Source organism: Thermobia domestica, chromosome 13 (assembly GCF_964235325.1).
Source record: "Thermobia domestica chromosome 13, izTheDome1.hap1.1, whole genome shotgun sequence".
NCBI classification, from domain to species: domain Eukaryota; kingdom Metazoa; phylum Arthropoda; class Insecta; order Zygentoma; family Lepismatidae; genus Thermobia; species Thermobia domestica.
The window spans coordinates 210,946,502-210,970,299 of NC_137466.1; the positions used below are offsets into that span (position 1 = coordinate 210,946,502).

The window sequence follows — 23,798 nt, forward strand, 5'->3', positions numbered from 1 at the left end:
TTATGCTTACGTATTAGTAATGGAAAAATAAATGAATATGAAAATAATAAACATAACAATATATGCTTGCAAAACCTATCAGATATAGGCAACAATAACTAGGGAAAAAGAAACTTGGAATAATACAATTTGATATATGTGGCAAAACATACAGTATATACAGAGCAAAGACTTCAGCATTAAGTATCAAAACTGAATACAAGTAACAGCAGTAGAAATGAAATTTTTACCAATACTTAATACAGACGGTTGTTCGGTTAACATAGAACGGATTTTGAAGGATATTCACTTTTGAAATACCTCGCTTCCACCATCGATAGTATTCTATGGACCCCCAGCACTGTCAACTATTGACCGACATCGCAATTTTCACTGCAATAAACTATGTTGGAGCACAAGCATAGAAATTCCATCCCACTCCTTCCTGTAGGTTTTCGACAGGCATTGAGAGCGATGTTGTACACGTCATTTTAACTGTCCAAATGCGCAGTGTTCTTCCATGAGTCTTTTTATACATAGCGGCAGTTTCTTTTGTGTTCAGCAATGTGGGACCTGAGGAGGTTGTGGCTGATAGGGATTGCACCAGAATTATTCTCTGGATCATATGCCGTTGGCGTGACAGATGCTCCTGCGCTACCAGTCAACGAATTCTACGAAGCACGTTAGACAACATTTTTGCTGGTCGCCTCGAATAGGTTCCTTTTGTTATCGAACGTTCCTGAAATGGGTTCCATTTGTGTTGGTCTAGCCACGTATCTTTAGCTGTGGTCAATTTGATCGTTAAATAATTTCTCGACACACTTTCACCATTCAGATGAAAAGAAGAGCGATCATACTTTCAGCGGCATTTGACCACTACCAACACGGCACTTCGGCACCTGCAAAACTGATAACGAAACAGTTTCATGTTTCTGGTGCAACTACACAAGTCACAATGTTGCTAACTCGGTCGGATATACAGGGAAGGTCAAAAAGTAAAGGGGCAATTTCCTCCTTAGTGTAGACTGCCAATGGAGCTGCTATGTTTAACGGTCTGTTACACTCCAACGACTAACGTGGGACTGACAGTTGCATAGAAGTGTTGCAGACGACACTAATTCAGCGCTGCATACTAGCAGTGTTACCAAACCCTAGTGCGAGAAATTGCAGAAGTCCCTTTACTTTTTGACTTCCCTTCATAAATTGGAAAACTTTCTGTAAAACAATAAAAGGCAGAGAATAAAATGTGAGGACAACTGACTAATTAAAATTAAAACCATTGCTGAAGGAGAGAAAAGACAACTAATGTGATTCGGACATGTGAACAGGTTGGATAATGATAGAATAAATAAGGAAATAATGCATTCCAACAAAGAATACAGAGGCTTTGGGATGGAATAAAGAGGTCACCATTAACGAAACGAAGATGGACCACCATTAGCGAAATTAAGAATGTGTGTAATACCAAGAATGGAAGCTTATCGTACATCAATCCGACGTCACCTGTGTAAGCGGAAGGAGTAAAAGAGTAAAAGAAAGTAACCATGTGGGAAACTACATACTTTTTGAGACATTCTCTTCACTCTTTGTAGTAGAAAGTCCATTCTCGGATACCTACCTACGATTTCCACTGTGGAGGTATTGACTGAAACTTCAACCGTGCCGAAGAATTTCTCTTTCAGCTGCAGTGCTAAGTTGATTGCCCTTGCTACAGCAGCCCCTAAACCATGGATGTACAGTTCAGATTCCCCACTCTCTAGAAGCTTCTCACAGCGTGACAGCTGAGCCTGAAATATATATATATATATATTTCAAGTACTCTAGAAATTTTAAAACAATAAATATTTCAACTAATCATTATATCATTTTATACCTATAAAACATACTAACTTATAATAAATAAATACAATTACATTTAACACTTATAGCGCTATGACCGTCTACACTCGGCTCTATATTTATCTTAGTCCCTAAACCTTTGAGCCGTCAATTTGCGGCTGAAATTGTTTTTTAACTATCCTTTGGTCCCTGAGGTATAAACTCTTAACAACAGATGGTAGGGAATGGATGAATTACCTCTTTGCTCTCTGTCTTTTACTGGACAATGTCTCTCACACTCAGTAGTGATAATGAGTTTGCCCAATCACGTGGATCTTAGAAGGCAGAACGCCTGATATTTATTTATTTATTTACCCCCAACAGAGTACAAGCTCCAGTTACAGGAGGCTTACATAAGATACATGTGTATACATATTATGCAGAAACACAAAAATATATAAAACACACAAATACAAAATAGAAATAAAATGAAAAAAAATATATAAAAAAATTTTAAAAACTGAAATATCCATATTAATTGTAAAAATGTAACTTCTCAAAAGCTTCACTTTTCACTTCCACAAAAACTAAGTAAAAATAAAATAAAATTAAAATTAAATAAAAATAAATTTAAATATTCACTTGCTGTTAATAAGTGCCTCATGTACTCATTTACAAATTAAACATTCTATCAAATCACTTATAAAACATTTTACATTTTATAAACCTTCTCTAATTTCTTCTTGTAATTCATAATATTTTTGCTAAAATCCAAATCTATCTCTTTCTTCCATTGTACTTCGAACACATTCTTATAAGTGGCAAATGTGTGGGTACTTCCCAGACAAAGTACCTACAAAAAAGTTGTACTGAGAAGGTGTGTTGTGTGTTCAGAGAAAGGGAATCAGAGAAGTGGTAAGAGCAAGGAAAGAATATGTTTGTCAGTGACGGTCTGTCATATTAGCTCGTGCGTTTCTCCATGTTTTTCAATTTACCATACTGTTGTCAGTTTTGGATCTTTACTATAAATAATCCACATTGCAACCCCACAACTTGTAATTTGATCTACAATTCAATATTTAGATTGAATTAAGTAACCTTTCATATAGGCTCTATGTGAAAGTCTTTACATAAGCTAGCAACACTGATTTTTAATACTATTATCCTATTCACTACAGAAGTTCCTCATCAGCACATATTTTATATGTATCGTGTTCCTGCTTTATTTGTTTAATTGCTGCTCAAACTCTTGCTTTGAAAAAACTTTATGCAAGTATATGTAAAATAAAATAGCGTTTTTCAATTTTTTACAACTAACGAAAAAAAAAGTTTACTTATTTCAGTATATAATAATATTAAACATTTCAGTCAAAAATAATTTATTTTCTCAAACTAGAAGGACTACATTTTGCATTCATATACATATATTCGTCATATGCAAAGAACTCATTTTATGAAAAGTCAAAGTAACCCACAACTGCCCCGCATTTTTGGTTAGGGCCTTATTTAAAGGCTCAGCGTTGGAAGTGTTAAGTTGAAACTTTGATATCTTATCTATTATGGGTAAAAGCAATTTGTAATTTTGCAAAGATGCTACTAAAAATGCGGGGCAGTGCAAAGACTAAAAATTTTTGTAAAAATCTTATTTTCCTTCTCATTTTTTTACCAAACAATTGATTGACTTTTTCTTCTAAGCATTTTCAAATTTAAAGGCAGGGGTAAAGGTGAGGAGGAACGTTGGGGATGCCGTCCCCCCACTTTAAGAAAATATCTGTGCCGTCTCCTCACTTTCTAAAATATTACAATGAGTAAAGATAGGCACGGGGGACAGCGTGACGTCATGCGTCCCCCCACCTTTTCAGTTCCACTTTCACCCCTGATTAAATGTACAATCAATCAATCAACTAAACAAACGATTGACTAACTGTATGTTCAAAAAGGACGTCAGCATTTGCGGCTATTTGTTTAAAACATGTAGACGGAAATGACATACACGTGTTCTTCATAAAATATCTCCGAATATAAGAAACAATGGTTAAAAAAAAAAAAAAAAAAAAAAAAGACTCCTAAAAATGTAAATCTAACGTAAGCACGATGAAAATATAGAATAATACCAGAAGATCTATAAAACTAAAAAGGTTGTAATAAAGCTAAAATAAATTGTAAAGTATGATATTCATCCGTATGTTACTATTCTTATCTAGGCGTGATGTAAATACAGTAGTCTCGAAAACTCGGTCTAATGCGCCCCAAAGGGTGACCAAGTTTGCGAAAATGCCTGATTATCGGGAATGGGGTTTAAAAAGAGTAAGTACTAATGTTTCCTCACAAAATACAGTACTTTACTTGTATGTATTGGCTACGGGAGAATATAACAGAGAATAAACTGCCCAATTACCCTTAAACAAGGGAAAAGTACGCACTTTTTGAAGGCATAGACCCTTACTATACACGAAAATGAAAGTTAATGAATACACACTGTACAGTAATTTACCTGATGACCCGACAATGATCTTGAACGGGTCTGCAAACGGGATTTTGTCGCCCTGCCAGAATGTGACCGAGTTATCCGGACTACCGGCTTATCAAGTGCCGAGTTTTCGGAACTCTACTACAGATACATATACAGGGTGTCTATTGAGTTTCATTTTCAAAATTCCAATATATTTCCAGTATATTCAGTATAACTATCAGCAAAATTCCTGTACATAATACAATGATTTTTTAAAATTCTTTAGGAATAATCACACTCTTGATTTCAGGTTTGTAATTATTTTACCATCAAAACAATATTTTATTTTTAATAAATTTAATTAACCTTGATTTTTTTTAAATACAATGATTTTTTAACAATTTTTAAAGGGCCTCCTAACTCTCCTCACAGCCCTCCACTCCACCCACTGCTTTAAATGTCTAATTACAAAATGTATACAACTCTTCGCTGAAAAAATTTACAATCTCAATGGATACAAAATTGTTTCTAAGACTATTAAAACAATTACAAAAAAAAAAAAAAAAAAAAAAGTATTGTTGACAAATCACCAGTTTCATGATTTTTCCAGTATGTGGATCAAAATTCCAGTATTTCCAGTATCAAAATTAAATTCCAGTATAATTCAAGTATTTCCAGTATCAGTAGACACCATATATATATATATATATATATCGGGTGTTGCAAAATAAGTGTTACAACTCTTGGGAGGTGAATCCTGCCACTGAGACAAGAAAAAAAGTTCTCTTGAACTTTCGGCTATCGGACATAGTTTCAGATCTACAAGGTGCCGAAAGCGTGGGAAAATGACTTTCGGACGCTAATAGTTCGGAAACTATCCAACGTAAAGAGGGCGGGTAAAAAATTCACTGAAGAAGTCATAGCTGCTGTATTGAATTTTGCATGTTTCACAATCCTACAATGCACGCGCAAGGGATTCCCCAAAGGAACGTAGGGAGTCCCGAATATTTTGCTAAATGAAAATCGGTCTAAATGGATATGAATTGATGGGGTTTCTACCAGGTAACAATAATTCGTTTGTATTAAGTTGATATCTGGAACAAATACAAAATGGTGGACACTTTCATGCTCGTTGTGTGTGGTTGCATAATCGCCAGGTACGGATGATGGGCAACAGTGAAGTTCTGAGTATTAAGTGTAGCGAATTTGTACTCAGATGCTGTAGAAAGACATCTGGAGTGTCGGTAGAGCATAACAGATGGAGCAGGGTGATTCACATGTGTGGAACACGTAATGAAGAATGCCCAGAAATGCACTCATACTCAGTAAACGTGAGTTCAAAGCGTCGGAAATGTAAGGATTAGCGTCAAGAACATGAAAACTAATTCACTAATAATATTCCCTCAAACCGACGCAATATGATGTACACGGTTGCATACCAATAAGTATGCAACAACTGAGGCCAAGTTGAAATTGTGCAAAGGGACTCACTAAGAAACTGGGTAAACTAAATGAATGTCTCTAGTGGGATCACATAATCGATATTGAAATGTGGCCAATGTGTGTGTTGATATCGACATATAGCTAATGGACAAATGTCAACATGTCCCACTAGTGCTGGAACACCGTCTCACATGCAAAAACTAGGAAAATAACGTTGTACATTCTGCTATTACATCTGGTGTACTTTTTGGTAGAACGTAACTAGAACAAGATTGTGTCAATGTCCCACTTTGTTTGGGACATTGTCCCACAGTCGACACATATGAAAAGAAATCTCTTAATCCATGGTTCAAATTGTGATAGAGCGTGAAAATAACAAACTTGTATCATGTCTCACGTCTTCTGGGACATATGACGTACTCGATATCAAAATATCTCCAGAAATATGTATCTTACACACAGTACACATGCCAAGACAAAGACGAAAATGAACCAATTTGGCACATGTAACACTGCAGCTGGAACAACATACATATGGAAAATAAAACGACATGAGAAATAGGAAGAAACGTCTTAAAGCTCTGATTGTTTACAACTGTGCAGCAGGAGTAACAAAATGTAACACACAAGCATGTCGGGAGGCTGTACAAGAGCGCTTGCCAAACAAAGTGGGTACTCCTCAAAGAAATGTATACGGAGAAAGTCAGGCTACCTCGAGCCTCAGGGCTAGAGCGCTCGCTTTCGCTCACGTCGTCGCAGTTTCCAATCCTACTGGGAGCTCACGGCCTCAGATTCAGAACCCGAGTAGTTATTTTCCTATTTTTCCCACGTGGGACGGTGTCCCAGCAGTAGTGGCACATGTTCATATTTGTCCACTAGCTACATGTCAATATCAACACACAAATTGTCCGCATTTCAATATCGATCATGTGATCCCACTAGAGATATTCATTTAGTTTACCCAGTTTCTTAGTGAGTCACTTTGCACAATTTCAACTTGGCCTCAGTTGTTGCATCCTTATTGGTATGCAACCGTGTACATCATATTGCGTCGGTTTGAGGGAATATTATTGGTGAATTGACTTTCATGTTCTTGACGCTAATTCTTACATTTCCGACGCTTTGAACTCACGTTTACTGGGTATGAGTGCATTTCTGGGCATTTTTCGTTACGTGTTTCCACATATGTGAATCACCCTGCTCCATCTGTTATGCTCTACCGACACTCCAGATGTCTTTCTAGAGCATTTGAGTACAAATACGCTACACTTAATACTCAGAACTTCACTGTTGGCCAGCATCCATAGCCTGCGATTATGCAACCACACACAACGGGCAGGAAAGTGCCCGCCATTTTGTATTTGTTCCAGATATCGACTTAATACAAACGGATTATCGTTACCTGGTAGAAACCCCATCAATTCATATCCATTTAAACCAACTTTCATTTAGCAGATTATCCGGGACTCCCTACGTTCCTTTGGGGAATCTCTTGCGCGTGCATGATAGGATTGTGAAACATGCAAAATTCAATACAGCAGGTATGACTTCTTCAGTGAATTTTTTACCCGCCCTCTTTACGTTGGATAGTTTCCGAACTATTGGCGTCCGAAAGTCATTTTCCCACGCTTTCGACACCCTGTAGATCTGAAACTATGTCCAATAGCCGAAAGTTCAAGAGAACTTTTTTTCTTGTCTCAGTGGCAGGATTCATCTCTCAAGAGTTGTAACACTTATTTTGCAACACCCGATATATATATTAAATTGTTATATATATATATTAAATTGTTATAATCTGTTAAGGATATGTAATAATCAGTTAAGAAATGGTATGTCTTTGAGAAATTCTTCATGTATTTATCGTTGTAGTGGTTGATATTTTTTGTATCATTGATTTTTGTTGAAACGTTTTGTTATAATATACATATATTCTTACAGTAATTAATTGTTCAAATTATCTTTTAATCTAAAATAAGATTAAAACCTTAGCAGACCATTTGATTCCGAATAATAATCAATTAATAGGTGTTAATTTTTTCTATTAAATAAACTTGTAACTATTGTTAACTGGTGTGGGGGAAACTATCTATATGTTAAAATGCTACGTTTATATGTTTGTGGACAATTCTTTTGACATTTTCACTGATCGATTGCAAATTTTGTGTAGATTGTTCAGTTCTAATTGAATATTTAAAAAACGTGGTCGATTTTTCTTTATTGCACTTTTTAGGGGTACATGAGAAAATTTTAAAAAGTAAAGCATTATACCCTACGAGTTGTACATTTCAACATCACACAATTGTATTGGGGTAGTATATCTTACAGGTGTCTGTTTCATAGCTATAATGAAAAACGAAGAATAACAATTTCTCCAGGCTAAGATGAATCTTTATTGTTTGGAGTGTTTTGCCCAATGGACACCATATATCATGACATTATAATTAATGGGGTATGAAATGTATCTGCTTATTACATACTGCATGCAACAAGAACGAAAATACTGATATATATGTACTAGAAACTCCAACTGGAGGTAGGCTCCATTCTTGCAAACGGTACGAGATACGGTATTGAAAAAATAATCGAAAAAAATCTCCCCTTTATGGTACCCCTTGCTGATTTTTATCAAGACGTCTTTCACTTGTGGCTGTGAAGAGACATGTACAGATATTGTGAGGAATGACGAAGAGATTCACGCTCATATGTGAATTATGCGCTGTGTAGAGAGCGCGCGCAGGTTCAGCTAGTAATAATTAATATTGCGTGTCCCTCTCTCGGATGTATCTGTGTTGTTAGTTTAATAACAAAACACACTTACATTACAAAATATAGTATAATAGAAAACATATAACAAGAAAAATAACTAAATATAACAATAACAATAAACCAAATCACTTAATGTAAAACCATGCTCAGGAATTCTATCATTCCACTTACAGATTTCTATAAATTCTAAATATTATTTGTACTTCCGAGTTTTCGACGATTTCCTGGAGTCTTGGTCACGGAGGATTAAAACAGGAAGAAAGAAAAAAAGGAACGCACTTACCAAGGGAAGAGCAATGCTGGAAAATTGTTAAATACAACAATTAAGTATAAAATGGTGGCGATGCAAGCTATAATATGGCGAAATCGATTTGTTTTGCTCTTTTGTTCTTTAGTGAAAGGTTGTCAGTTCGTGCTGTTATTTTCATTGTTATGTCAATGCTCTGAAAATTTTGTAATTGCCGCTTCCCATTCATCACTTAATCACCCTTGTTCAAATTTATTTATTTATTTTTAATGAATAAATAAATTTTCAAATACGTGTCTCTCTACTTCATTTCTGGCCCCCAATAAAATTTTTTGTTAACTTCTACCTTGTGTTCTGTTTCTCTTAGATGTTTCCACACATCATGACAACTGCATTTTATTTCATAAATATTAAGATTTTTCATTGGGATCCGGGTAATAACTCTTAAATTGGGTAATGTACTTTTCTAAGGTTTTAGGGATTACAAAGGTGTACGGAAACCGTTTTGCGTATAGATCTTATCCAATGCACTTGTCTATCTACGAAAAATAAGTAATTCTACCTGTTTTACAAAGTGTGATCAAAAAGTGCAGTGAATGTAATTGTACAGTGCCATCTATCGATGTTGTGTCCATTTCAACTAATAAGCCCGGTAGCCTAAACCTTTGGTACAGTCAGTGTCGAGTTTGAACGAGTTGTGACATGTTAGTTGGCTTCCAGAGGCAGAAAAGTGAGGATGTGTTACGAGTGTCTGTCGCACGCCAACATTAAGTTTTGTTCTAAGCTGCAAAAAGATCGCAAAGAAGCTCACGAAATGTCAAAATAAGTGCATGGCGATGAAACAGTGGTACCAAAGACTGTTTACAAGTGGTATGAACGATTCAAAAGCGACAAGGAGTCCCTTGGAAACGAGCAACGATCGAGACGTTCTTCTACGTCAAAAACACATAAAAGCGTGCAAAAAGTGGCACAAATGATTTGTTCAAATAAGCGAATGATTATTCGAGAGCTTTCCGAAGAACTAAACATCTCGTATGGGTCCGTGAAAAGCATTTTAACCGCCAATTAAATGCACAAATGCCTTCCTTCTTCACCATGAAAACGCGCCGTGTCATACTTTGCTTTTGATCCGCGAGGTTTTGGCCGAAAAAATATTCCTGTCTGTCCATATTTGCTATGCCCTCGATCTAGCACCATGCGACTTCTGACTCTTCCCAAAAGTTAAAACTGCTTAAAGGAAAACGTTCTGACTCCATTCCTAACATTGAGAGAGCCTCGACAGAGCAGTTGAACGCCCTTCCAAAAGAAGCCTTTCAAAAATGCTTCCAGTCATGGATTCAACGTTAAGATAAGAGCATTACTAGCCAAGGACAGTACTTTCAAGGAGATTATATCAAATTCCATGTAAGCGTATAGCTTTGTTTCTAATCAAATTATTCACCGTATTTTTGAGCACACCTCGTATATCTTTCGGGTCGGTTTCAGGTCTATCGGAACGTAAATTCCTTCTAACCTGGTTATACTAATTAATTAATAATGGGACTGAGTACCCATTCAACTACTTGGTTTCAATAAATGGTCAATCTCTATCTGTAAATCTGTTTTTAGAGGTAAGTCGAATGGCACGTAAAAAGAAACTCTTTCAAACATTTGCTTTTGCTACTTGCAGCATGAGCAGATTTATAATGTATATTGTGTACTGCTGTAGGCTTGTGGTGGACACTAGTAAGGAACTGATTGTTATTTGTTCTTATATTTAGATCTAAAAGAGTCAGTCTACCTTGCTTTTCTTTTCCAACTGTAAGCAAGAAGCTTCTACGTATACAATTCAATTCATTCAGTAAAAAATCTACCCTTGTACAAGAGAATTATGTTGTCCACATATCTATAACAGCGTACAGTACCCAGTATCTCTTCTTTCAGAATCTTACTTTCAACCGTGTAGCACCAGGTAAGCCAACATTGGCAAATCAATATAAAAATCAGTTTCGGGACCCCCCCAAAAAAACATGTTGGATACCGTAGATGAGGTTTAGTTGACTACATCAAGGTATCTTAATGGAAGTAAATGTAAATATTCGTTTTGAATACATTAACATAAGGATATCACGCACAATTATTGCTAACGTTATTTTGAGATACTCAAATATATTTTACCAATAACACAAAAGAATGTTGTAGTTCTAATTATTTTACTGGTCTTGTCAGAACTAGCAGATTTCAGTGAACTATTTAGGTTAACACTATAAACTTATTAGTTTCGATATTAGCAGATAAATACTGCAGTGTATTAAAATTTCATAGAAAATAATTTGGAATTCTCTATACATCTGTTCCGTTTAAGGTAAATGTGAAGGCTTTACTTTCATCAATAGACGGCTTCACATGAATTTTCAAGGTATTTTGTAACGAACAATATTCAAAATAATTCAACTAAACTCCAGAAAGAAATATGCAGACTTTGTCCAAAGATAACTTGAATCAATATTCAGAGAATAATCCGTGCAGTTTATTATTATTATTATTATTATTTCCTTTCTTTCATTATTGGGAGCACGTTTCTAAAGAGTAAAATTAAGTTAATCAAATCCAGAATAACCTTCGACCTGTGAGAGAAAGAAAGAAAAAGACGGAAGACATGCAAAATATACAAATATAAAATTCTCGACAACAGCAACATTTAAAATGAAATAACTCACATGAACATTAGTAAAGCAAACAATGTATATACACTTTTGTATTAAAAATATAGACAAGTTAAAATTATGAAGTCATTTTTATTCAAATAAAAATAAATTTAGACAAAGGTAAATCGGACTACAATTTTGGATGTAGTTCCGCGATGTAAGAAGCAAGACCACCTCTCGGTTGGAGTTTACTTCTGGGATGTATCTACTACACATTCCAACGACCTACTCGCATTTTAATACCACTTCACATGAAATCAGCAAAGTCAGCCAGTGATCGTTCGATCAGTCTGGTCAGAGGAAAGATGAGTGATCGTTCGTATTCACCTGGGGTTTCGGCATTGCGGCGTCCACCTAGCGTCATGAGGACAATTGGTGAGTTACACGAAAAAAATAATTAGCGAACTCGGTCTAGAAAGCCAGTATTAATGACGACGGAGTTGATGTTCGGACGACACATTACTCCAAAATCAAGAGTGCTACAAGCAGGCTAGTATACGCCATGGTCGATTAAGAGCTGTTGCGCCAGGAAATTGTCTGATTTACTTACAGGTCATACCAAGTCAGACAGGTTTTCCTTTTAATGTTAACCTTAATTTCTTCTAATTTATTCATTCAAAAACCTGATGATGAAGCCAATGCTGGTTTGAAACGTAATTATTTACAGAAACCATCGGTAAGTAAATTTATTTTAGTAATATATCTTCATATTATCACTAACAAAACTGGCGTTCTTAAATATTTGAACTTCCACAGTACCGCATTATTATTATTATTATTATATTAATAATAATATTCATTTAACAGCAAATAACAATTTAGTTTAAACATTCTATTCGTTACTTTACAGTACCATAGGCAAAATTATGGAGAAGTACTGTATACGAATTCTAATCATTGTTTCGAGTAAAAAAAAAATCTTTGAGTTTCACGTCTCACACTTATGCCATGTAGGCTTAAATGAAGGTGATGATGCCGTGTGGGGTGATAATGAAAACGAGTGAAACGAACAAAGTGGGAGAAAATGGGAAAAACAACGCATATGGTGTTTGTCCATCACAAAGTCCATTTGGCGCGAGCTGGGATCGAACCAGGGACATCACACACACCAGAGATGAACACTCTATCACTGAGCCACCACGACCTTCACGTCTTGTTTTGTGTAAAATAACTAGTAGAAGAAAGTGAAAAAATTGTATTGTGTGAACTATTATTTGGTCTAGGAATTAATTCGTGCGGATGGACAAGAGATGGCGCAACGAACGGAGCGTCCCACAGTTCCGTGTATCCACACATGTGTTGCAAACCCCTGTCATCGCGTATCGTTCGTAGTATAGGGCAGTGGATTAAAGCGTCAACAACACCAGTTTGTAGTTAAGTGAACATGGCGCAATTTGTGCCTGATAAAGTATTTTTGCGGGGTGTCCTGCTGCATTACTTTAACATGCAGAAAAGTGCGACTAAAAGTCATCGTATTTTGGTGGAAGTGTATGGTGACCATGCTCTAGCTGAGCGAACGTGTCAGAAGTGGTTTGCACGGTTTAGAAGTGGTGATTTCGGCTTGGCAGACCAAGAGCGAGCTGGACAGCCAAAAAAATTTCAAGACGAAGAATTGACAGCATTGCTCGAGCAGGATTCGTGTCAAACGCAGGAACAACTTGCAGCAGCATTAGGCGTTGATCAAACAACAGTCTCCAAACGCTTGAAAGCCATGGGAATGATTCAAAAGATGTCACATTGGGTTCCACATGAATTGAAAGACAGAGACGTTGAAAGACGAAAAACCATTTGCGAATTGCTGCTTCAACGACAGAGCAGAAAGGGGTTTCTGCATCGAATTATTACGGGTGATGAGAAGTGGATCCATTACGAGAACCCTAAACGAAAAAAGGCCTGGGTGAAACCAGGTGAACCAGGTCCATCACAACCAAAACGAGATATTCACTGTGCAAAGGTTATGCTGTGCATATGGTGGGATATGAAAGGTGTGGTGTACTATGAGCTGCTGCAACCGGGTGAAACTATGAATGGAGAACGTTATCGACGACAATTAATGCGTTTGAAGCAAGCTCTGGCCAGAACACGACCAGAATGGGAGAACAGACATGATAAACTTATTGTTCAACATGATAACGCTCGCCCACATGTCGCAAAACCGGTCAAAACCTATTTAGAAAATGTCGGATGGGAAGTTTCACCCCACCCGCCGTATTCACCAGACGTTGCTCCTTCGGACTACTACTTGTTCGATTGCATGAACAACGATTTGATTGGACAGCAGTTTACTTCTTCAGAAGATATCGAAACATGGGTCTCTGACTGGATCGCTTCCAAGGATGAGGACTTCTTTCGCCACGGAATCCGTACATTGCCTGACAGATGGGCGGAAGTGGTGGCTAGCGATGGACAATGTTTTTCTTAAGGTATTTATGTATTTTATGTTTGTACTACAGCTTCAATGTGTGCGTACCAACCGCACGAATTAATTCCTAGACCAAATACAAGTTCCGTAATAGCGAAAAAAAAAAAAAGTAGTCTTCCGTTAATTTTAAGCAAATCTTTACTAAAATTGTTTTTGGAAAATGTCATTAGGTCCCCAACCTTAAATTTGATGGGAACCAAAACACTGCACTCCATAAGATTTCATACGTGTACTTAGCTTGTTAAGGTCCACCACCATACCAACTTTAATCCAGATTGGTTGAACTGATACGGTATACGATATACTGTCCTTGATTTTCCGGGAAAATAAATGAAGGAAGAAACTGAAAGAATAGAGTATTAGTTTCAGGACATTTATAATAAACCAAAAGCAGTATAAAACCTATTAAATACATGCACTGTTCATAGACTCAAGGTGACCCCGAACAGTACATGTGTACCATTAAGAAAACTTTTGAGTAACATCACGAGAAGTTTTAGAGTGGTTTTATGAATGTTTAAGTACGTAAGAGGCTTCATCCCGGCGAAATTAAAATACCGCTTATTTTACAGTAATTATGTGATATCTTCAAATAGATAAAAGATAATCGAAATGTGGAAGAAGAGCGCCCTAGACAATATTATTTTGCGTGAGGTATCGTTATCACAAGTCACCTAGTGGCTTTCCGTTTTCAGCCATTTAGAAACGCGAAAATAAATGCCGATTTTCAAAATGGCTTGAAATCGAAAGCAGATAAGTAAGTCGTGATAACGGTATCTCATGTAAAATGATATTGTTTAGGGCGCTCTTGTTCCATATTTCGATTATCTTTTATCTATTGGAAGGTATCACATAATTATTGTACAATTAGCGGTATTTTAATTTCGCCGCCGGGATAAAGCCTCTTAAGGGGCGCAACTGATAATATGAAGTATTTGTACCAATTTCTTTAGTAGAAGAAATGCTTACATTCGACACTTTTATACCCAACGATTGTTACCATGTGATGTAATACGTGTACAGTACTTGCTTTACGAAAATATCGCTGAGGAAGTTGGGAGTTCTCATTGAAAATTCCGGCAATGAGGATTGATCCAAGTCAGTACAGTGAAACCTCTGAATAATGGACACTGGTGTTTGTTCATAAATAAATGACCGTTGGAGGGAGATCACAAATATTTATATTATTTACGGCTCATGCTATAATTGCATGCAATAATACAGTGAAGAAAGTACTATAATTATAACTGTAAATGTAGGTTAATATTGAAATAGTGTACTTGGTGTTGGAATTATTGAAGGAATAATAGGGAAATACTCCCTGTAAAGAAACAAAGGTCTCGCTGGAAAATGTGTTTATAAACGTTTATACTGTAAAATATACTGCACGTCTGACAATTTTCTTTGCAAATACTTGCTAACTCCTCTATAAAATTATCTTATAATTCGCATACCGTACTGACTTGTGCTAAAAGTAAGACTAAAACTGTTAAGAATATGCATTATTATTAAATAATGAAAATAGAAACAAAATTCACGACTAACAATGTTTTATGAAGTTCTTGGGGAAAAATCTTACATAACTGTCTGTAGCGTATATCCCGCGGGTACAAGTCTTTGTTTGATATGTTCTGTACTGTGTCGCAAATTTATTTATTTTCAAATTGCAGAAACTATTTTCTGTCCTAAATACATATGAACTGAGAATGATTCCTATCCGTTATGAAGAGGTTACTAAAAGGCTGGGTGAAAGTAAAGCAGCCCGTGTTAGTACAAGAAATGAAATCTTTTAAGTTTTACGTACCACGTTTATGCCGGCTAGGCTAAAGGAGACCGTGATGATGAGAAATGAATGAAATGGTTACGCACACGGTCTTTGTCCACCACCACACAGCTCAATTGGCGCGAGCTGGATCGATCCAGGGATCCTAAGCACCAGAGGTGAACGCTCTTAAGGTTATTGTAAAGGGACAAGTTTTGCTGATAGATGTCACTACAATCTTCGTATCTCTCCCATGTATTTTTTTATCTTTCACGAAAATTTATAATTTCTCTTACAAATTTCAAACTAGAGACTTCAAATGTTTAGAAAAGGAACTTCATAATCTATCAAAGGGAACAATCCGTGTCGGTTTTTTATTTAGAATTTTCTTTATTGTTGAAACAGATCCATTGTTAAAGATTTAGATAACCATTTCAACAATCAAGCCATTTCAACAATGAAGAAAATTCTAAAAAAAAATCGACATGGATTGTTCCTTTCTATAGATTATAAAGTTCCTTTTCTAAAAATTTGAAAACTCTAGGTTGAAATTTGTAAGAGAAATCGTGAATTTTCGTGAAAGGTAAAAAATACATGGGAGAGATACGAAGACTGCAGTGACATCTATCGGCAAAACTTCTCCATTTAAACCAATCTTAAACTGAGTCGCAGCGGCCCTTTGTGTTAGTAAAAGAGAAAGTTTTGCCACATATATATCTTTATCGGGACAAAAAAAAGTGCATATTATGGAGGTGATTGTTAACTCAGGTTTCACTGTATTTGTAATCATGCGTCAATTTAGTCCCCTAAGTTATCAATTTTAGTGCTGAACTTTTATTACATTCTAGATCTACGCTTATCTGGCTTATCTGATCTACAAATGCTAAACAACAAATCCATTACCTTGAAATTGGTTTTATTTGTCACATAAACATCATTGTTTCTGCGTGGTAAACGTGGAGGAAGCCTCTTTCTTAAAATGTACTCCTCAGGATCAAGTTTAATCCTCTCTCGCTTCTTCACTTCATCCTTCCCTACGTCCGCAGAGGAATCAGCCATTACAAAGCATTGCTCACACAGCTACAACAAATAGAAACACACACAAAATATAATAAACTCTGCTACATGTCGGAAAGGCAATTTGTAATAAGAAAAGCTTCATATCCTCTTACCATAGGTAACCAATGTGTCTTTGTTACTGTGCGGATTGCATAGAAGCTAGTGTGTTTTAAATTTTAAACAGGATATGGATAGCCACAGTTACGTGTGAAGATGATAAGAGATTGACTCCATTATCGAACTCGGCCGAGATAAATGCTCTATTGTAAAAAGAGTTATCGTGTGGAGTAACGAACGGACGGACACACTACCATTACAATATGTCCCACTACTGATCTTAATAAGGAGACTAGGTCCTGTCTCTGGATTGTCAAAAAATTTAGGCATGTCCAGGGTCGGACTGGCTAATTGGTCCCGGCAGATTACATATTGTGTTGGCCCCAAATTCTCAATTCTCTCCTCCCCCAATGTTCTGTTTCAAATTGTTATTTTTCCTGGGCCAAGAAACAAAACTTTCAAGAACTGTATTGTCAGGACACTATACTTTCGGCTCCCTTTTATATTCCACGATAGGAAGCGTGTTGGATTTCACTATTGTTTTTTCTTGCACTAACATGACTCTGCAACTAGCATGACACATTCTTACTTTATAGTGAGAGTGACAACAAAACTTTAATGAAACGCCCAAAGAACCTGATGTATGCAGATTGCCACCGTAACCATTCACAAGAATATTAGTTGCAGCACACGCTTTCCACATTTTTTTCTCTTCCTCCTGACATTCTCTCTTCATTAAAATTTTCATTTAGTCACCCTTTTGATTTGGCCCTTGTCTGGGAGGCGATTGCCGTCTAGTTACTTGCGCCTGTCGGGCATGTCCAATTATAGTAACAGATTATCCATCAAACATCTTCTATAGAAAGACACCCGTGGTGCCTTCCACTTCAACTCAGGCAAAATAATAATAAATTGTACCATCATCACCTCAGATATTGTTGAAACTTTTTTTTATAGCAACTAGACATGTTTTTAGGGGACCTATATTTTTTTTGTTTTGTCGAAAAAAAATTTTCCCGCCAAGTAATGGGTCATCAAAGACGCGGAGTACAATTTATGAATTGTAGAAAATATGGAAAATGGTCAATTTCGGAGTCCCACCATTCAGCTATGGAGACAGGTAGAGTTATAGTTCTTGTTGTGGTATATACATAGGAATATAAATAAACTATATTCTGTTATAGTTTGGTTTGCGCATGCGTATCTTTTTGTACATAAATTAAAAAATGAACGTCAGTTTATCTGAAAAGTCGAAGTTGACGGATTTTTTTCGAGCACTTCCGGTTCGAATTTTAAAATTTTGTTTTAACGGTTGGTAAGACCTAGTTACCCACTTTCCGAAAAAAAAATGTATCGCTTGTGTGTGCAACCGTTTCGTCGCAAAAAATTCGAGAAATTGTCAAATTTTCAAAAATCGCCATTTTTGGGTACCATTTTCTCGAGAACATCATATTTTAAAATTCTGAAATTTTGTCAGATGGTTCAACTTTACATGAATAATAAACACACCGAATACCATTCTCGACCAATGCTTCATGAATTAACTGCAGCCTTTAGAAGTTAGCAAATTTTTCGTTAACTTTGATGTCACAGTTAACAACACTGGAAACAATAAAAGTGCAACAATTTGATGATGTTTGTGGTTCACATTCATTAAATAACGAACAATAGTTTTCTTCTGACTGTTTTTTATTATTTTGATCAAAAATGGTCTCTGAAATAGTAAAATGAGCTTCCCCCTACTCCTCTGCTTTTTTAAACCGAAGTAATCTGAAATGGAAATTACGATTACGAAACACACAAATTTTAAGTTCACTTACTTAAAATGGTCTTCGGAAACAAAATTTCACTGATTTTTTTTTTCTTCACATGAACCAATCATTTGCTTGCTTGGTGTCTTCTTCACTAACAGCATGTAGCCATGCAGATGCTCCAATAGGTGTTGGTGCACTCACAACTCGCAGCACATTGTCGATAGTCATAAAACACTTCTTTTCACTTCTCTTATGCTCTTCTGGAAACCTGTAATCTGCTGAAAGTCCATGTGGAAGCATAAACAGCACTTCAACTTCACACGTAATTTATGATTTATTCATAATATTTCTGCTACTCACCACTGGTTATAACATATGCATGTATCGAAAGTTCCTTTTTGCAGACTTCTTAAATCTACACTTTTATTTTACTATTTTAGAGAGCCTTTTTGATCAAAATAATAAAAAGCAGACAGGAAAAACTTTTATTTTTCATTTAATGAATGTGAACCACAAACATCATCAAATCGTTGCACTTTCATTGTTTACAGTATTGCCCACTGTGACATGAAAGTTAACGAAACTTCGCTAACTTCAAAAGACTGTAGTTAATTCTTGAAGCATTGGTCGAGAATGACATTTGGTGTGTTTATTAGTCCACGCTTTCCAATGCTAATATATACTAGGAATGCAATGGATATACCCGATTGCAATGAAATGAGCTGAGCGAGCTTAAACTACGTAATCATGACTTTTTCCCCATGTTAAGTCTATGGAAGCGTTTTTCGGTGATTATTCCTCGATGGTACATCGGATTTTTGATTTCGACCTATGTTCTCACTCAGCACGACATACTCGATCAGCGTGCTAAGTTTGGTTGAGATCGGCCAAACGGTCTAGGAGGAAGCGTTTTTCGGTGATTATTCCTCGATGGTACATCGGATTTTTGATTTCGACCTATGTTGTCACTCAGCACGACATACTCTATCAGCGTGCTAAGTTTGGTTGAGATCGGCCAAACGGTCTAGGAGGAAGCGTTTTTCGGTGATTATTCCTCGATGGTACATCGGATTTTTGATTTCGACCTATGTTGTCACTCAGCACGACATACTCTATCAGCGTGCTAAGTTTGGTTGAGATCGCCCAAACGGTCTAGGAGGAGTTCGCGGACAACCAAACGGCTAACCCGAGTATAAGAGCTTCGCTTCGCTCAACTCAATAAGAAATCACGACGAAAACATATAGGTTGTTTCGTGAAGCTGTGAAAAAGGAACATTTCAATTATTTCCTGGAACATTTGTGCATTTGGAACATTTTGAAAGAACACGGAACAAAGAAACTCATATAACAATATTATTACCTATTGGAAGGAACATTTCAATTATCCAATGGGTAGAAATAATGATAATAAATAAAATCATATAGAAATTACACCAATTGTTACATGAACATACATTCTACTCTAAATATAACTAAATGGGTAATTATCTCGTTGCAAAATTTTATACGAGTTTCTTAGTGTTTTCGTATGTAGCTCACCAGTACTAAGCAACGACCATAAGGAATGTGTAAAAAGGATCTGGCTTCACAGAATAGATTTTCCACTCGTCCATGAAGACATCGATGTTCTTACAATCTGCAAACACATGCTTCATTTCTTTTGCTAAATTACGTGCAACGGATAAACAAGCAATCTCCTTTCTGAATAGTGGATGTAGACACTGCAGCTACTTCAACAATGGTTTCAATATTGGTAATTTCTTAAGCAGTTGAAACCACACAAATGTAGAATCGCCTCACATCCTCTCTGAATTCCCTCTTTTGGCCCTCCAACCACACACATCTTATTTCCTTAATGTTATTTTCACAAGTGGAAGTATTAATGCCAAAAATATAGAAGATTTCATTAAAATGTAGGAAATATAGGAGTTTATTGGTAAAGACGCAAATATATAGGAAAAATAGGAGCATTGAAAAGCCTGTTATTCACGTAAAGTTGAACCATCTGACACAATGTGGAAGTATTAATGCCAAAAATATAGGAGATTTCATTAAAATGTAGGAAATATAGGAGTTTATCGGTAGAGACGCAAATATATAGGAAAAATAGGAGCATTGAAAAGCATGTTATTCACGTAAAGTTGAACCATCTGACACAATTTCAGTATTTTAAAATACGGTATTTTCGAGAAAATGGTGCCCAAAAATGGCGATTTTTAAAAATTTGACAATTTCTCGAATTTTTTCCGACAAAACGGTTGCACACAGAAGCGATACTTTTTTTTTCGGAAAGCGGGTAACTAGGTCTTACCAACCGTGAAAACAGAATTTTAAAATTCGAACCGGATGTGCTCGAAAAAAATTCGCAAACTTCGATTTTTCAGATAAACTGACGCTCATTTGTTAATTTATGTACAAAAAGATACGCATGCGCAAATCAAACTATAATAAAATATAGTTTTTTTTAAATATATATCCCTATGTACACTCATGTCCAAAATTATTGTCGCATGTCCATAAATATGTTGTTGTTGTAGGAATATAATTTGATAACGAATTCGCTCGGTATTTCTTATAATGTTAGTATGTGTATAATCGGCAAAGACAGGTATGTGGCAAATTTCATGTCAAAGGAACAGTAAATAAGAACAATAAAACGAAAATAAAATTTTCTTGTCCATTTAGCAACATTTTGTTTAGTTCATTCTAATTTTCGTATTTATAATTCTTTTGGTATGCAATTTACCACAAATATACATTTGTCGATTATACACATAGTATCAGTATTAAAAGTACCCTGCAAAATCATTATCAAATTATATGCTTACAAGAAGACAGTTAAGATATGAGACAATCATTTTGGACATGAGTGTACATACCACAACAAGAATTGTAATTCCACCTGTCTCCATTGCTGAATGGTAGGGTTCCGAAGTTGACCATTTTCCATGTCTTCTACAATTTATAAATTGCACTCCCTGTCTTTGATGGCCCATTACTTGGATGGAAAATTGTTTTCGACAAAACAAATATGGGTTTCTTAAAAATATGTCTAGTTGCTATAAAAAAAGTTTCAAAAATATCTGAGATGGTGATGGTACATGCTCTGCCTGAATTGAAATGGAAGACACTGTGTATGAATCTTACTACATTTGAGACAAGAAGAAGAAGAAAAAAAGCCTGAACTAAACTACACCTACACACGAACTGGAATAGAATCATCAACAGTTTTACCCAAAAATTTACGTCTTCCTGGACTTCTTTACTGTTCTCAGAAAGCAAATGCTCATAGGTGCTCTCTCCCAAAGGAGTAACTGGAATTGAGGAAAGGTGAAGTAGCCTACAACACTTACTGTGTTATTCTCTGAGTGACACAGTTATTTACAGTATGAGTGCGTACTGGTCAGTACGTGCTCATTGTTGTTCGCTTTTGCAGCAATATTTGTTATAATTTCGTCGTAGTTCTAGCGGAAGACACTAACGCCATGAATCTGAGTTTTTGTACGCTCATGGAGAAAACTGAAAAGCGCAAAAGTGAGTGAAATTATGTGTAGGAATAAGAACATAGCGTAAGACTAGTAAAAACACAAAATGTATATTGGCAATAATTAATACTATCAAACAGATTTTAGTAATAGTTTCAAACTTTAAAGCCGCTCTATCTCAAAACTAATATTTTGCACTTAGTTAGGTATGCCACAACGACAACTATTTTATGACTTCCAGTTTTCGACAAATTAGTTACGTAAATATCTTCTAAACAGTAATTATATTCTGTTTTCGAATGGCAAAGTTATAAAATTTTTGCATTTTATTTTGACTATTAAAAATGTAAAAGTGAGTTTTTATTTATTTATTTTTTTTATTTTTATTTATTTATTTTTTTTATTTTTATTTATTTATTTTTTTTATTTTTATTTATTTATTTATTTTTTTTTTTTACCGTTAGCATTCTTTTTTCGCACACCATGACTTACGAAGACAACAAGAAGTATTCTTGAAAATTTTCACTATATAAATATATAAGTAAAATAAAGGCCGTTTCATTATTAATAAATACTACTACATGAATGTTGGTCACCAGATGGCAGTTCTAGTCAAAGTTTGTCAAGACCTTCACCAAAGCGTTTCACCAACGTAGAACGGCATTGTTCCTTGCTCTGGAAAATATTTACGAATTATTCTTACAAGTAAGAATTTCCACGATAATTATTGTTGATACTTTTACAACAACCTCATTATTCAATTTCATTATTCATTAACCTATATTTCACAAAAACAAGGGGGTTAACAAAACAAATCTCGTCGTACAGTCAGCGACAAAAATTCTTTCCGTTTGATTAAAAAAGTTTCATTAAGTAACTTCCGAATAGAAGGACAATTTGAGTACAGCTTTCGGTAAATTAAAAAAAGAATGTAATTTTCTGTACGTTCCTGCGTTAAAACTCGGTGAAATGGTATGTTTTCCACCGTTATTCCCCAAAATAAATTTTACTAAACGGAAAAAACTTTTGTAGGTGATTGTACCAGCATGCCTAATGAAAACGAAATGTCGGTAACGGAATAAAATATTTTAAGGCAATTTATGGTCAGTCTAGGCTTGCATAAACATTCTTAACACGTATAATCACCGTCCCAGGCTCCGACGGAACAAGCATTTTTATGATATCATATGGTGACACCCATATCATGTACAGAAGTATCTCTCTCTCCAATACAGTTAATCTTAACTTAATTTATACTTAAACAATAAATATTAACATATATCATCATCCTATTGGAGTACTAACAATTAAAAATAAATAAATTTAAATAATTTTACGACAAAAAAAAGGCAGTGCAAACACAATTATACGTAAATACAAAGCACTAAATATTTACACTTTCGTACATCTACTGATATTGACAGAAAGCAGCTTCTAACCCTCTGCACTCCGCTTTCTCCTGCTTCCGTACTTGCCGGTGGGTCAGGTGACATAATGGAGGTAAGCAACACCGAATGCGCTATTTGCAGTCATTCATTTACAGTGTATAATGGAGGTAAGCAACACCGAATGAGCTATTTGCAGTCATTCATTTACAGTGCATAATAGAAGTAGGCAACACCGAATGCGGTATTTGCAGTCATTCATTTACAGTGTATAATGGAGGTAAGCAACACCGAATGAGCTATTTGCAGTCATTCATTTACAGTGCATAATAGAAGTAGGCAACACCGAATGCGCTATTTGCAGTCATTCATTTACAGTGTATAATGGAGGTAAGCAACACCGAATGCGCTATTTGCAGTCATTCATTTACAGTGTATAATGGAGGTAAGCAACACCGAATGAGCTATTTGCAGTCATTCAT

At 35.7% G+C, this 23,798-nt stretch overlaps 1 protein-coding gene across 1 annotated transcript in view; it reads right to left on the bottom strand.

Annotated features, from left to right (window-relative positions):
* The window catches only part of Rpp20 (ribonuclease P protein subunit p20), a 46,993-nt gene that overhangs the window by 13,799 nt on the left and 9,396 nt on the right, over positions 1-23,798 (bottom strand). The window contains exons 2-3 of the mRNA XM_081737291.1: positions 16,480-16,656; positions 1,598-1,766 (exon numbers count right to left, since the gene is read on the bottom strand). Of these exons, the coding sequence (XP_081593417.1) occupies positions 1,598-1,766; positions 16,480-16,635 (325 nt within the window). The 5' untranslated portion in view covers positions 16,636-16,656. The remainder of the gene's footprint in view (positions 1-1,597; positions 1,767-16,479; positions 16,657-23,798) is intronic.